At 45.5% G+C, this 15,781-nt stretch overlaps 1 protein-coding gene across 1 annotated transcript in view; it reads right to left on the bottom strand.

The window, feature by feature from the left end:
- IL31RA (interleukin 31 receptor A) overlaps nucleotides 1–15,781 on the bottom strand; it is a 67,267-nt gene that overhangs the window by 8,104 nt on the left and 43,382 nt on the right. The window contains exons 7-13 of the mRNA XM_033179593.1: nucleotides 15,161–15,240; nucleotides 11,437–11,653; nucleotides 7,722–7,904; nucleotides 6,551–6,652; nucleotides 5,601–5,747; nucleotides 4,084–4,224; nucleotides 1,172–1,265 (exon numbers count right to left, since the gene is read on the bottom strand). Of these exons, the coding sequence (XP_033035484.1) occupies nucleotides 1,172–1,265; nucleotides 4,084–4,224; nucleotides 5,601–5,747; nucleotides 6,551–6,652; nucleotides 7,722–7,904; nucleotides 11,437–11,653; nucleotides 15,161–15,240 (964 nt within the window). The remainder of the gene's footprint in view (nucleotides 1–1,171; nucleotides 1,266–4,083; nucleotides 4,225–5,600; nucleotides 5,748–6,550; nucleotides 6,653–7,721; nucleotides 7,905–11,436; nucleotides 11,654–15,160; nucleotides 15,241–15,781) is intronic.

Raw genomic sequence — 15,781 nt, 5'->3', positions numbered from 1 at the left:
TCCCTCCTAAATAAGGGGGCATGTCTGCCTGATAGAATCTGGGAAAGTGGAGTTGTTTTGCGGTGTGTGCTGGGGAGTGACATTGCAAGTTCTCTGTGGGATGTGATCAAAGGAGACTCCCCATACAAAGCTTATCTTCCCCGCTCTCCCATCCGGGCATCTCCATACCTGTCCCAATGCTGTAAATTGCACCATCACAGAGTCATTCCTTTGAAGCTTATCCTCTGGGAAGGACAAGTTTATAAGGTTTTACAAATCTTATAAGCTACCTACACTTTCCTGCAATGGTTCTCGAAGTGTGGTCCCAAGCAGCAGCATCAGCATCACCTGGGAACTTGTTAGAAATGCAAATTTGGGGGCTTTACCCTAGAACCACTGAATCAGAAACTCTGGGGATGAGGCCTGATTCTGATGCATGCTAAGATCAAAATGATTACCTAAGTGTATAATGTACAAGAATCTATGCTGGTGGCTTGGTTACCACCTACAGTTGGTAACTGAGGTTGATATTAGCTTAACTAAGTGCAGCTGCTTGACAGAGATGACTCACAGCTGTCTAATTCGGAGAGCCAGTTCAACCAGGGAAGGACCATTAGGGTGCCATAAAGCTCACTGCAGAGAGAAAGTGTAAGACCCTGAAGACGTGCTTTCTTCCCCACAGTGGCCAGGGCAAGCAGGGCAAAGGCCCCTGCACCCAGACCCTCACTGCACTGCAAGCAAGCAACAAGCTTGCACCTGCAGACGACTGGCCAGCACTCCAACACCATGGAGACACTGCTCCCTGTTCTGCCTGAGACAGAAGCTTGCAAGAAGGCCTCCTGCTGCAGCCAGGGGCCCCGCTAGACACTGAGAGAAAGGGCCTGCTCTCCAACTCCAGTCTCAGATGGCAAATGGAGCAGACAGAGTCTGTGGGGCAGCTGGCACTCTCCTGGCCTCAAAAAGGCCTAGACCTGGGCATGGAGCTCTGGGAAACGAAAGTGCTTTTGCTTGGTAAGAATTCTGATGAGCCACTGAGCATGGCCTTTAATAACCTCCATAAATATGCATCAAGTTAATAAATGAATGAACACCCCTTAATGGTAGAGTGCCCTCTCCTATGAAACACCTATGATGACTTCAACCCCTTTTTGTCCCTGATTTTTAAGGCACCCACTGTTGTCTGCAGACTCACTTGGGTTTTTTGAGACCATATGCCACCGTCAGGATAATGAGAATAAGAAGGCCTCCACCAATCAGAGAAGTTATAAGGATAATCTCAAAAACACCTTTGAAAAAGAAAGAACAAAAGTCAGTAGTGAGTTCCTCACCTCCTTTACAAAAATCAATGATTAACTTTTTCTTGTAGTAGCTTCAGCAACACAATTTCTTATTAGTTTTCTTTCAATTAAATTCCATTTCTTTCCACTAAAAAACCCCCAGGTCAGGAGTTTGAGACCAGCCTGGTCAACATGGTGAAACCTCGTCTGTACTAAAGATACAAAAATTAGCTGGGTGTGGTGGCATGCACCTGTAATCCCAGCTACTAAGGAGGCTGAGGCAGGAGAATCGCTTGAACCTGGGAGGTGGAGGTTGCAGTGAGCCGAGATTGTGCCACTGCACTCTAGCCTGGGCGACAGGGCTAAACTTCATCTCAAAAACAAAAACAAAAACAAAACACAGAATTTTGTGGCTCCCCATCTAGGCGTCTTCTCCTGGCAGCATTCATTCCAACAGCATTCATTCAGGGAATATTTATTGAGCACTTACTTTTTAATTTCTATATATATTTTTTGAGATGGGTCTTGCTCTGTCGCCCAGGCTGGAGTGCACTGGCATGATCATAGCTCACTGTAGCCTCAAACTCCTGGACTCAAGCAACCTCCTGCCTCAGCCTCCGAAGTACCTAGGACTTGCAGGTGCAAGCCATCAATCATGCCCAGCTAATTTTTAGTTTTTTTTTTTTTTTTTTTTTTTTTTTAGAAGGAGTCTCACTGTGTCACCCAGGCTGGAGTGCAGTGGTACATCTTGGCTCACTGCAACCTCCGCCTCCTGGGTTCAATCGATTCTCCTGCCCCAGCCTCCCTGGTAGCTTGGATTACAGGCGCCTGCCATCAAGCCCGGCTAATTTTTGTATTTTAGATAGAGACTGGGTTTCACCGTGTTGGCCAGGCTGGTCTTGAACTCCTGGCCTTGAGTGATCCTCCTGCCTTGGCCTCCCAAAGTGCTGGAGTTAAGGCATGAGCCACTGCATCCAGACAGCAACTTTAGCTAAGGTGTCCAAGGAAGGAGTAAAATTCAAGCTGATCTTAATAGTGAGAAGGATCCAGCCATGTAAAACCATGGAGAAAAGCATTCCAGGCAGAAGAAACAGTGGATGCAAAAGCTTTGAAGCAGGAACAAGGTAAGGAAGATAAATCGAGGCAGAAAGCAGTAGGAAAAATGAGGTCAGTAAGGGACAGATGATGAAAGACCTTGAAAGTTATAGGAAGGAGTTTGGATTTTCTTTAAAATATAATAAAAGTCACTGGGGGCTTTTAAGCAGAGAATTCAGGGTTTGAAACTCTGGCTGCTGTGTGGAAAATGGATTATAGATTATCAAAAACGGAAGCAGGGTGATTTATAATCTATAGACCAGAGTAGGAAACTTCTAGGTTCCAGGGCTGGATCTTGCTTTCATTTAACCCTTGGTGAAAACTCCTCGAGCTGAGGAAATTTGTGCCCAGTGTTGCAGAACTTCAATATAGCTTTAAAACATTTTAAACAGCATATCAAAAAGAGTTCCTAGAAGGCAATGTTAGTCTATCAAAACAGAATATGTTTTCTCTGTAAAAAAAAATGTCATACTCACATTTTCCAGAGTCATAAAGCAATTTTGTTCTTGAAGAATGTGATGCATAAGAGGCTTTCGAGAATATTTCAAGCAATTTTTAGCTTGCCTCAGTTATTGCAAAAACTTGGCAGTGTCCCTTCACTTTTGATCTAAAAAGTTGTTCATTCTTTAAGACAGTTTTAGTACGTACTTAAAAATCAAATCTCTGTCACTCAAGGACTTAGGAAAATTAACATATTTCTGTTTCTCCCATTCTCCTTCCTATTTTCTGCTTCATGCCCCTCCTCATTCCATCTGCCTCCCTCTCAAATATCTCCCTTAACCAGCCATCATATGAAGCTACATTTTATTTTACATTATTTGTTGTCTCTAGTAAATTTTTCTTGCTATTTTTTTAAAGTAAAAGCAGGTAAGTTAAATATATCATATGCCTTTTTGCTCAAAAAAAGCCTCCACAAATGATGAGGTTAAGCCCCTTCCTATGGGTCAGTGGTCCTGTGTTAACCAAGGTTTTCCCTTGAAGGCCCTGTTGTACAGTGAAACGGTTTGGCTGTGTCCCCACCCAAATCTCATCTTGAATTATAGCTCCCACAATTCCCACATGTTGTGGGAGGGACCCAGTGGGAGATAACTGAATCATGGGGGCAATTTCCTCCATACTGTTCTCATGATACTGAATAAATCTCATGAGATCTGATGGCTTTATAGGGGGAAACCACTTTCACTTGGTCCTTATTCTCTCTTGTCTGCCACCATGTAAGATGTACATTTCGCCTTCCACCATGATTGTGAGGCTTCCCCAGCCACGTGGAACCATGAGTCCATTAAACCTCTTTTTCTTTATTAATTACCCAGTCTCGGTATGTTTTTATCAGCAGCATGAAAACAGACTGATACATACTGTAACCTATGACATGCAGAAACTGGTGACTGTGAACGGGGAGACAGCCTTGAGACGGGAGCTGGTTTGGTGCTAAGACTGAAGTTGGCATTAATTTGATACCTCCTCCTCCAGATGATTTGTGGCTGCCCAAGAGGAATGACCAAAATGACCAGCATTTCCAAATTCAGCTCTCAACTCGCTTGCTCTCTCCCTCCCATCCCCTCACCTATATGCTTTCCAGGAAGGTTGGTGAGCCAGAGAGCAGGGTGGCTCTTTTCACCTAGGCACTGCCCTTTCATTTGACTTCCTCCAGCCTTTGGCAGATGTCATTTCTCTCTGATATAAGGTAAACGTGAGGGAGAGGTACTTAAGGCTTGAAGGAGATACTCACTGAATGACAATGTCTTGAAATTTATGATGGTCCCGTTGGTTCCCCCAGCACGGGTGCTGGCCATGACCTGAACTGTGTAAGAGGTCTTTCGTTTCAGGGACTCCAGGCCATACTGCAAGATGCTGGAGTTGACTGTCTTGGCTAAAGCAAAAATACAGAGATCAAACACCACAGTCAAACCAGACTGAAAATTGTGTCCCAGTAGCACCAAAATAAGAGCCCAATTTAAAAGACAACCCAATTTAAACATAAGAAAAAAGATTAAAAAGACACTTCTCCAAAGAAGATATACAAATGGGCTGGCTGGGCACAGTGGCTCACGCCTGTGATCCCAGCACTTTGGGAGGCCGGAGCGGGCAGATCACCCGAGGTCGGGAGTTCGACACCAGCCTGACCAACATGGGGAAACCCCGTCTCCACTAAAAATACAAAATTAGCTGGATGTGGTGGTGCATGCCTGCAATCCCAGCTACTTGGGAGGCTGAGGCAGGAGAATTGCTTGAACCTGGGAGGCGGAGGTTGCGGTGAGTCAAGATCGTGCCATTGCACTCCAGTCTGTGCAACAAGAGCAAAACTCCATCTCAAAAAAAAAAAAAGAAAGACATACAAATAGGCAAAGACTACATGACAAAATGCCCAACATTATTAGCCAGCAGGCAAATGCAAGTCAACGAGATAACCACTACATACCTACCAGGACAGCCATAATAATTTTTTTAAATGAAAAATAACACGTATTGACAAGGATGTAGGGAAATGAAAACCCTCATACATTGCCAGTAAGAAACGTGTAGTGTGGAGTAGTCACTGTGGAAAACAGTTTGGTGGCTCCTCAATAAGTTAAACTAGAGTTACCGTATGATCCAGCAATTCAGCTTCTGGTATATGCCCAAAAGAACGAAAAGCACAAACTCAAACAGATATTTGTACATAGCAGCATATGTTCATAGCAGACATCTGTTCATAGCAGCCCTATTCACAGTAGCCACTAAATTGTACGCTTTCAAATGTTTAAACTGGAAAAATATTTTACATGTATTTTACCATAAGAAAAAATTATTTAGCCTCAGCAAGAATCCAAGCCTTGCCCAGTATTTAAGATGTCAGGAGATACAGTGGACTGAAGAAGAAAAGCATGATTTCGCAGGGGCAGTAGAAGTCATGGTGACAGGGTCTGTTCCTCCTCACTTTTTAAGCCAGGCACGCCATTCCTGGGAATGATGGTCGGGGAGCTCTCGGGAGGTCAATTCAGGGCCCAACCAGGACAAATTGTATCAACTCCTTCCATCCCCACAGGACTCTCCTCTCAGGTACTGTCACTTCACTCTCTTTTAACCCCCAAAACCCCAAAAGGCGGGTACTCTTGGCCCCATTTTCAGAGAGACTTAAAGAAGCTAAGTGACTCATGCCAGGTTGCAGGTCACAATGAGATGGGGGAGCCATGCCTACAACAGATTTATCCATAGCATTTATCTGGGGCTTGGGGTTTTTTCCCACTTGGCTACGGGTGCGCTTACAGAATCCCTTTCCGCCTTCAGCTTGGTAAAAGATGGTGTAGTTGCAGATGATACCCTTTCTCTCACTCTTGGGAATCTCTTTCCATGTGATCGTGACCGTCTTCACACCAATGTTCTCCACCTTGGTCTCCGGACCTTCTGATGGAACTGGAAGGGACGGGGGATAAATGATAATCACTGACCACACTCCAGGAGATCGTTCCCCTACAAAGGCTCTGGCCAGTACTCAGACCAGACCACAGTGCGGGAGGCGAGGGGCAAGGGTTGAGTAGGGAATTGATGAATCAGCTTGTTTGGGAAAATTATTTTCTAGAGCCATCTCTCTTAAACAAGAAGAGAAGTGGCATCAAGACCACTTGAAAAAGTCCTTTCTTATAGATGGCTCACTCCAATTTGGTACCCAGCTTTTTCATTCATATCTGTAAAGTGTAGTTATTATCAAATAGTTGAAGAATATGGCTCCATAGGCTACCTCTGAGTGGCAGAAGATATTTTCCAATGTTGAATCTAGAAGACATGAACTTCCAAAAAGATAAAAGCTTGAGCAATTCACCAGTAAAGCCCTTGCCTATTGCTACACAATGAAAAATAATTTTTTAACATCCCTAGCTTAGGATGAACTCTGTAGGCTCCCTGATGTGGTCTTAATTCAGTGTTATTGCTGGTAGCAGCTCTATTTGCACTGTTTATTTGTGACTTTGGGCAAGTTATTTCACCTCTCTGAGCTTTAATTTTCCATTTGTGAAATGAAGGGATTGGACTCAATGATCTCTAATGTCTACCCTAGCTTCAGAATTCAGCAAGTTCATAACATACAGAGCTCACTACAAGATGAAGCACAAATGAGCCCTAAGATGGCTGGGAGTGAGCTACAGGCACTTGCAGCCTTATTCACATGTTGGACAGGTCCCACTGCTTCCTTTTCCCCACAGGGCCTTGTCCATACATACTGCCTTCTTTGGCATAAGCCTGGATGGAATATGGCTCGCCAACTTTGTCATGCAACATTGGATACACAGAGATGTTATAGCACCAGAAAGGTTTTAATTTATCTGTAAAAAAGAAAGAAAAAAAAAGCGTAAGTGCAGAGCATGGCAGAGTAGAAGGAATACTAGACTGAGTTATGGCCAAACACTTACAGAAGATATTCAATTTCTCTACAGTTTCCACCTCTAGAAAATAAACAGGTTAGGTTGAATGGTCTCTAATATCTATTGCTTTTCTCAGGTTTTCTAATTAATTCTTATTTTTAAATTTAACTTTTTAGCTTTTCCTTTTTTGGAGGCACGGAATCCCCAGGTCTGTTCTGACCAAATACTGTTGCAGCAGAGAGATCCACAGGATAGCTGAACACGCTGCCTAATTAAGTCGTAGAACAACATATCATCACCCTGTGGATCTCAAACACTTCGAATTCTATCTCCTCTACTTGCCTGCATCCCTGCGTGTGTATTATTCTTAATCTGGATGTTTGAAGCATTAAGAAATGATTGTAGTGACAGGATTAAAAGGGTAAAGCCTCATTAGGGAGGCTGAGGCAGGAGGATCACTTGAGCCCAGGAGTTTGAGGTTACAGTGAGCTATGATCGTGCCACTGCACTCCATCCTTGGCAACCAAGCAAGACCCTGTCTCTAGAAAATAAAAACTCAAACAAAATTAAAAATAAAGAGTAAAGCCTCACTCATGTATCTTACATAGGGCAGGGACTTTCCCGAAAAGAAGGCTATTCCTGTAACAATCACCTGGGAAGGTGGCCTAACTCTTAAACAGGCAACCAGAACTGAAGGAAGTATCCTAGGTAGGCCAGCTGGGATCCACACTCTGGAGTTACCCATGGGATAACCCAGCTGTCCGGGAAGGGCTCTCTGATGGTGGGTGTTAAGATGGTGTTTTCCACCTGGAGACCGGTCAGATACCTGGTCTGCTTGTCACCCACAGCTTTCTGTGCCAGCCTCGCGTTGGAAATACCAAGAAGCCTGTCACTTCATTAAGCTTGCACAAGCTTGTCAAATACTATTAACCACACTAACAGCTTTGAAGTCAAAGTTAAAGATTTAAAACTGGAAGAAAATGAAACTAAACCCTGCACTGAGGGAACCTGTGGGTTCCGCCCTGGCTACCTTGCTGGATTGTCCAGTTCGTGGCCTGAGACACAGATTCCCAGGAAAGAGTGGGGTGCTCTGAGTCCGTGTCCGGAAACCATTCAATCATCCAAGTGTTCACATCTAGGGCAGAGCTTTGCCACTTCACCACTAGCTGGTCCTCAGCAAGGCAGGCCTGCATGACCTCAATGCACCGAAATGCTGAAAGGAGAGAAAAGGACTGCTTCATAGCTACCCAAGTCATTCCCCAAATGCAACAACCACATTGGCATCCTCATTGCCTCAACTGTAAAACAAGGCCAAAGTTCAGGATCTCCGTGGCAGCCTCCCCGGATGGGGCTCTTTTCCCTCCTCTTATTGCATCCTTTTTCCTTACACAACACCTTTGAGGAGTGTGTGGCTTCTTAATCTTCCTTTACCTACCCCAAATTAACCTGTTTGCAAAAAAGGATCTCACTAGAGAGTTGATGGCTAAAAAGACTTACCTTCCACAGGTGTCTCTGCAAGTCAAACGGAAAGGAAACCTGAGACAGAGAATCTCCAAAGGTAGAATTTCAGCCTCTGGGAATTGTGTGGCTGGGAGGCTGGGAGATGGAGACCCTAAAATCATACCAGGGAGATGGCTTCACGCTTTCACTATATAGTCTGGCTCTACACAAACTGGATATGAATTCCTATCCTCAAGGCAGCAAGTATTGCATTTGTACCAGAAAGACAAAGACACTGCCGTCCAAATTACCTAGTATGGATCAATACATAAATGGCAACATTTTCTGCGGGACTGGCTAAAATAATCTGGAAACAGGTCACAAGGATTTATTTAATAAAAAAGTTGAGTGTGTGGCTTCCAATCCAATATCTGGAACTTAATCAGAATCAGAGAGAGATCTTATTGAAAATGTTCGAACACACAGAAGAGAAGAGAACTATTGGAGGTGCAGCGAGGCAGAAGGTGGAAGGTACAAACTGGGCGGGGCTCAGAAATTCCAGGGCATGCTCTCCCCTCACCCAATCCTCACCAGCGTAGCACTCCTCAGCCTGCAAAACTGGAATCCATGGGAAGGGTGTTTCTTTTTCTTTCTTTCTTTTTTTCTTTGCTTTTCTTTTTTTTTTTTTTTTTTTGAGGCAGAGTCTCGCCCTGTCACCCAGGTTGGAGTGCAGTGGTGTGATCTTGGCTCACTGCAACCTCCACCTCCTGGGTTCAAGTGATTCTTGTGCCTCAGCCTCCCGAGTAGCTGGGACTATAGGTGCATGCTAACACACCCGGCTAATTTTTGTATTTTTAGTAGAGATGGGGTTTCACCATGTTGGCCAGGCTGGTCTCAAACTCCTGACCTCAAGTGATCTGCCCAACTCAGTCAGTCTCCCAAAGTGCTGGGATTACAGGCGTGAGCCACTGTGCCCAGCTGGGAAGAGTGTTTCAGTGAATGCCAGAGATGATCCTGGATGTGGGCACAAAAGTGTCCTGCAAAAAAAAAAACCCAAAAGCCTTTTGAAGCTGGAAGCCTAGGCCACATGTAGGAATCTGGGGTGGGGACCGGGGGTCCTGCATCCTGCTGTTCCTTGGCAACAAACCCCAGCAGGCTGTGTGTATATTTAGGAGTCTTGTTCTTGTAAGCCACAGTAGACGGATCCTTTTCCCAAACAGGGGCCTTATGAGACACTCCAGGGGCTAGTCCTAGCAGCAAGGCCAGGTAATTTGTCAACCTGAAAAGGTAACTCTGAGAAGGACAACTGAGGCATGGAGGAAATGTGAAGCCACAGAAGGAGCAGAGGCCGGGGCGAGAAGCACAGAGCCTGGAGATCGACCCCACCTAACCCTAGGGCTCTGAGTTTCTCCTTCCAGCCTTCCCCTGCTCACCACCTGGAAGCGTCCCCAGCCAGTCCTGGCTGAAAGTCCCTGCTGGAGCCTTGGAGATGTAACTAGATTCTTCTAGCAGCCAGTGTTGGTGCTCCACCCAGACCCACTCAGCTTCCTTCTTACTGTGTGCGTGTGTTTTGCTTGACTGGGATGACTATGAGATGTCATTTACACTCTAGAGTCCCCTGCAAGATCCAGTGGGAACCCCCCTCCCTGGGGCTTTTATCTCAGATTGTACCTGTATGGGTTGAATTGTATCCCCCCAAAGTATATCCCCAGTGCCACAGAATGTGACCATATTTGGAAATAGGCCACTGCAGATGTAATTAGTTAAGACAGTGGGCCCTTTATAAGAAAAGAGGAATCTGGGCATGGAAACAGAGACACACAAGAAGCTAGCCATGTGAAGACTGAAGCAGAGATTGGATTTATGGGAGTTACTGGAGCTACCACAAGCTGATGAATACCTGGGGCCACTACAAGCTGGAAGGGGTAAGAAAGGATTCTCTCCTAGAGACTTTAGGGAGCATGGCCAGCCACCACCTTGATTTGGGACTTCTGGCCTCCAGGACCATGAGACAATAAAGTTCTGTTGTTTGAAGCCCCCCGGTCTGCAGTGCTTTGTTTTGGCAGCCCTGAAAGCCCACCTTCATCTCAGCCTCTGCCGCGTCCTGGCCTGCTTCCGCAGCTTCCTTTTCTCATCTCCCTGGAGGCGTGTTTTTTAAAAAAATGACTTGCCCACAAATCCTGGCCTGAAGAAGCCAGGATTAAAATAGCTCTATGCTATTTTAAGTGTTGGGAATTAGGTTAAAAAAAAAAGAAAGGAGGCCGGGCGCGGTGGCTCAAGCCTGTAATCCCAGCACTTTGGGAGGCCGAGACGGGCGGATCACGAGGTCAGGAGATCGAGACCATCCTGGCTAACACGGTGAAACCCCGTCTCTACTAAAAAATACAAAAAAAAAAACTAGCTGGGCGAGGTGGCGGGCGCCTGTGGTCCCAGCTACTCGGGAGGCTGAGGCAGGAGAATGGCGTAAACCCGGGAGGCGGAGCTTGCAGTGAGCTGAGATCCAGCCACTGCACTCCAGCCTGGTGACAAAGCAAGACTCCTTCTCAAAAAAAAAAGAAAGGAAAAATCGACAAAAAATCCCTGCCCTCACGACACTTACATCCTATTGAGGAAGAAAAAGGTCGTAAAATAAATAATTTATAGAATAAGGGATAGCACTAAGTTTGAAAGAGAAAAATGAGAGAAAAGAGGAAATCTATTGTTTGCAATTCTTTGAATGAAAGTTTTTTTATTCCAAAACAGGATAAATATGAGTTTGCCTGGGAGCAGTAATATGTCAAAAACTACTCAACCAAAAGTGTAATGAACAATGTATTGGCAAGTATAAACACCAGAATTTTTCCACAGTGACAAATGGCTGGGGAAAAGGAAGAAAACAGGACAGCAAGCATTAAACCAGCGATGGGGATGTGGTGAGTCCCCATGTGTGGGGAGAAGAGTTCAAGAGCAGCTTCGGTCACAGAGGACAGATGTGACAAATAGGACAGTTTCACAGGACTCGACCCAGCTTACATTCACCCAGACCAGAACAAATCAAAGCTGCACACAGAACTTCTAGGCGGATGGCTTTCTATTCTGTAATTTATAAGGTTTCTGATTTTTAACACAGGCTTTGTCCAAAGGAACATGACTTCAAGTGGTTCATTAATTACCAGCAAATTCTCATTGCTTCACCACCACATAAAAGGCCCCACTCCATTTTCGTTTTGACTCAAGAGAAACAGCCACCCTTGAGAGCACAGGGACTGCTCCTTGGCCAGTCGATGGGACCAGGCACCTAAGGAAGAAGCTGATGCTCTACTTACACTTTTCCTGAATAGCTGGAATCCTCAGGGTGGTCGCTGGAGACTTCCCAAGAGAATTATAAGAAATCATAGACACCCAATAGCTCTCGCCTCCCAGATGCAGTTCAAGCTGCTGGTTAGTGGTGTTCACTGTCTCTGTGAGGTTAGTGTTATTTTCTGGAAAGTACCATATGTTGTAGCCAAGTGTTTTCTCTAGGACTGGGGCTCCTCTTGCCTTCTGAACCCAAAGAAAACAAAATTTATTGCCAATAACAAAGAAAAAGAAAGGCATTGAGATACTGAGAAGCGGTGGGGGTGAGGGTGGGGAGTAAGGCTAACTATTAGATACTAAACTACAATGAGGTAATTACTCTCCAGGGATAAATAACACATCCTTGGCTGTGATATTAACCCTTCAAGTGCCAGAAGAGGGGATTTACTAAATTTCGACTAATTCCATGAGGCTAAACTAGAAGAATGCCCAAGACAATGTAAACAAGCCACCCTTATTTCCTTCTGCCTGTTTCTTTCCCTCCATCCTACTCGTGTAGAGGAGTAAGGGCTAAAAAGCTGACACATTCCCTCTGAGCCCATCCCAAGTCTGGTCTGGCCCTGAGTCATCTCTTGCCTGGAGTATCCAAGGGTTGGAGAGCACCCTATGCCCTAGTCTTTTATTTCCATGCCTCTCCCTCTGAGAAGCGAGCCAGCTTCCCTGGACCAGGCACCCCAGCCAGGCGTCCTAGCTAAGAGGGCTGCCCTACCAGTCCCAAACGCTTGGCGAGAAGTTTAAGGTGGAATCCTGAGGACTTTAAGCTAAACTCTTATTTTCTGCCTTGAACTTGGGCCCACTCACCAGTATTTGCCTAGAAGACAGCATGGTGAGTATTTCCCAGAATTTATAGGGCTTCCCTTTCTGTTACTGATTACACACATAGATGGAGCAGAATGCCTGAATGTAAGTCCAGGACTTACAAGTGGGACTTTAGCAGGCACTTTGTCCCAGTGCCTTCCCAGTTCATGAATTTCCTTCACACTTGCCTTGGCATAAAAGGTCAGCTAGAATCTTCCTAATGACCAGGAGCCTTTTATTTCTAAAGACGAACCATTTTCTTTTTTATTTTATTTTATTTATTTATTTATTTTGAGACAGGGTCTTGCTCTGTTGCCCAGGCTGGAGTGCAGTGGCCTGATCTTGGCTCACTGCAACCTCCGCCTCTTGGATTCCAGCGATCCTCCTGCCTCAGCCTCCCAAGTAGCTGGGATTACACGCATGCACCACCATGCCCGACTAATTTTTGTACTTTTAGTAGAAACAGGATTTTGCCATGTTGTCCAAGCTGGTCTCGAACTCCTGACCTTGATCCTCCTGATCACTTGATCCTCTTGCCATGGCCTCTCAAAGTGCTGGGATTACAGGTGTGTGACATTATAGCCCCAATTCTTTTTTAAATAACATATTCTTTTATAAATAATAATAAAAATTGAGATACAATTCACATTGCATAAAATTCACTGTTTCAATGTGAGTTCAATGGCTTTTATTAATAGTATGTTCAGTCATGCAACTATCACTATTATTTAATTTTAGAGCACTTTAGTACATTCTTTTTTAACCAACTCAAATTCTTTTTTTTTTTTTTTTTTTTTTTTTTTTTTTTTTTGAGACGGAGTCTCGCTCTGCCGCCCAGGCTGGAGTGCAGTGGCCGGATCTCAGCTCACTGCAAGCTCCGCCTCCCGGGTTCACGCCATTCTCCTGCCTCAGCCTCCCGAGTAGCTGGGACTACAGGCGCCCGCCACGTCGCCCGGCTAGTTTTTTTGTATTTTTAGTAGAGACGGGGTTTCACCATGTTAGCCAGGATGGTCTTGATCTTCTGACCTCGTGATCCGCCCGTCTCGGCCTCCCAAAGTGCTGGGATTACAGGCTTGAGCCACCGCGCCCGGCCGCAACTCAAATTCTTAGCGAGTTCTTTCCTCTTGAAGGTGGGAGGGGGGAAAAAAAAGACCAGACCCACCAAGTGGTGGGGAGGAGGCGGGCACTGAAACCCATCTTCTCTACTTCACAAGCTGCCCTACTTGGCCCTTCGCCACTGCTATGTAGCTAAGACCACATGTGGGCATGTGCGGTTGTTGGCTTTCCTCCCCTAAAAACGTGTTGCCAAAATCACTTGTTTTCATTCTTGATGGCTGAGAAAGACAGTACAGCATCTGGGATTGATTCTCTAGGATTCCCCAGCATCTCTGGCTGTTGTCCCAAGTGGCGGTGGAGCCTTGGCAACCCAGGGAGTCCCAAAGCCTGCAAGTGTGGAGGGAGTAGGCGATGGTGCGGGAGCCTCCAACCCTGAGGTAATTGGAATGTCATCTGGCAAAGCAGGACACTTGCTCCATTTTCAACAGGATTTTGAACTTGCCTGGACTTCAGCAAATGTGAGCTAACATCGTGAGCATTTCCTGGGAATTCTGGAGGCACACGAAGGAATTCTGGCATCTCCCTCCTCTCCTCCTTCTTCTTCCCCACCTTTTCACTCTTTTTTTTCTCCATCTGCCCTTTTCCTTTCCTGTTTATTGCCTTGTCCCCCCATTTTCTACTCCTTCTCTCACTTTCTTCTCTCAGGTCCTCTTTCCTCTTCTTCTTCTCTGCATTCCCCACCTGACTTCTGTTCCTCACTCCCAGGCCTCCATCCTAGAAAGGACCATGTGGTCCCTCTTCTGTTTTTGTGCCCCACTGTTTCAACACACGTGTGCCATATATGTTGCCAATGACTAGAGGACACACCAGCAAGCTGGCCCTGATCAGAGCTCTTCTTAAACAGTTGGGTCGGAAGGGGGGTTCCAGAGACTAGTCAGCAGAGGCTTGTCAGTGATAGTGTCTTCCAGAAGGCCATGGTGTCTCCTGCACTTTCACTTTCTACCTTCCCCAAACATTAATGTTTCAGACCAAAGAGGACGGGGGCCAGGGTCTGTCATGTTTGGGCCATCTGCAAGATGACCTATAGGGCTTTTTTGAGCTGGCCAACCAATGTGAGATTTGGGGTATCATAAAGCCCTCTAGGGAAGGAAATTCTGGAGGTAAAATTTCAAGAATCACAGTTTTTGGAAGGGTAAGAGACCAAGGGCTTTTAAATAGGATAAAGAAACAGGCTGGGCATGGTGGCTCATGCTTATAATCCCAATGCTTTGGGAGGCTAAGGTGGGAGGATCTTTCGAGCCCAGGAGTTCGAGACCAGCCTGGGCAACATAGCAAGACCCAGCCTCTACTATATATAGACACACATATATATGTATGTGTATATATATGTATGTATATATATATTTAAATTAGCTGGGTGTACTGGCACACCTACCTAGCTACTTGGGAAGGTGAAGTGGGAGGATAACTTGAGCCCAGGAGTTAAAGGCTACAGTGAGTTATGATTTCACTATGTACTCCAGCCTGGGTGATTGAGCAAGACTCTGTCAAAAAGAAAGAAAGAAAGGCAGGGGAGTGGGGGGAGGGAGGGAAAGAGAGAGAGAGAGAGAGAGAAAGGAAGGGAAGGGAACAGAAGGGAAAGAAGGGAAGGGGAGGGGGAAGGGGAAGGCAAGAGGGGGAGGGAGGGAAGGGGAGGGAGGGAAAGGGAGGGGAGGGGAGAGGAGGGAAGGGAAGGGGGAAGGAAGGGAAGGAAGGGAAAGAAGGGAGGGAAGGGAGAGACAGGAGGGAAGAGAGGAAAGGGGAAGAAAGAGAGAGAAAAATAACCCAGAGGGAGGTCACCTTCCATAACAACCGCACTGGCCTTCTTCCATCCACCTCAGTTGGTTTCAGGACTCTCCACAGTTCCAGGCCACATGGAGCTGTAAGGAACAAGAATGAGGTACTCAACCCAGAGAGAAGGGAGTTGCAAAGGAGACAGGGAAGGTCAGCTGGGCAGTTGGGAAGAATTTGCTCGAGGGAGCCAGTAGGAATAAGGTGAGGAGTGGAGGGATGGCAGCCTTGCAATGACCAAAGATGTCTTCATTTTGTGGTCAAGGAACTGGAATCAACCAAAGATAAAAAATAAAACTGCTCTTGAGTCTGATGACTTAACGTAAGATAAAGGAAAAGCATAATAGGCCCCACTGTAACATAATTTGTCACCCAAATCTAGATGAAATGTGACTATCTCATGTCCTCTAGACATAACGTATATATTAAAGCTGGGAATGACACAGATAACTCACAAGGAGATACATGTATATATAGTTTATACCAAGTCTGCTTCCAAAAAAATAAAACTACATACTTAAGATGTTATAAAATGTAAGAAAAAATTAAATGACAAAGGAACAAGAAAATAAGCTTCACTAGGTCCCTCCTTGAGCTCTAAATTTAATGCTGGTTTTTCCAAAATAAAAA

This window comes from Trachypithecus francoisi, unplaced genomic scaffold (genome assembly GCF_009764315.1).
Source record: "Trachypithecus francoisi isolate TF-2019V2 unplaced genomic scaffold, Tfra_2.0 Lachesis_group2, whole genome shotgun sequence".
Lineage (NCBI taxonomy): Eukaryota > Metazoa > Chordata > Mammalia > Primates > Cercopithecidae > Trachypithecus > Trachypithecus francoisi.
Note: the sequence above shows the minus strand (reverse complement) of the source record. Positions and strands in the feature narration are given on the sequence as shown.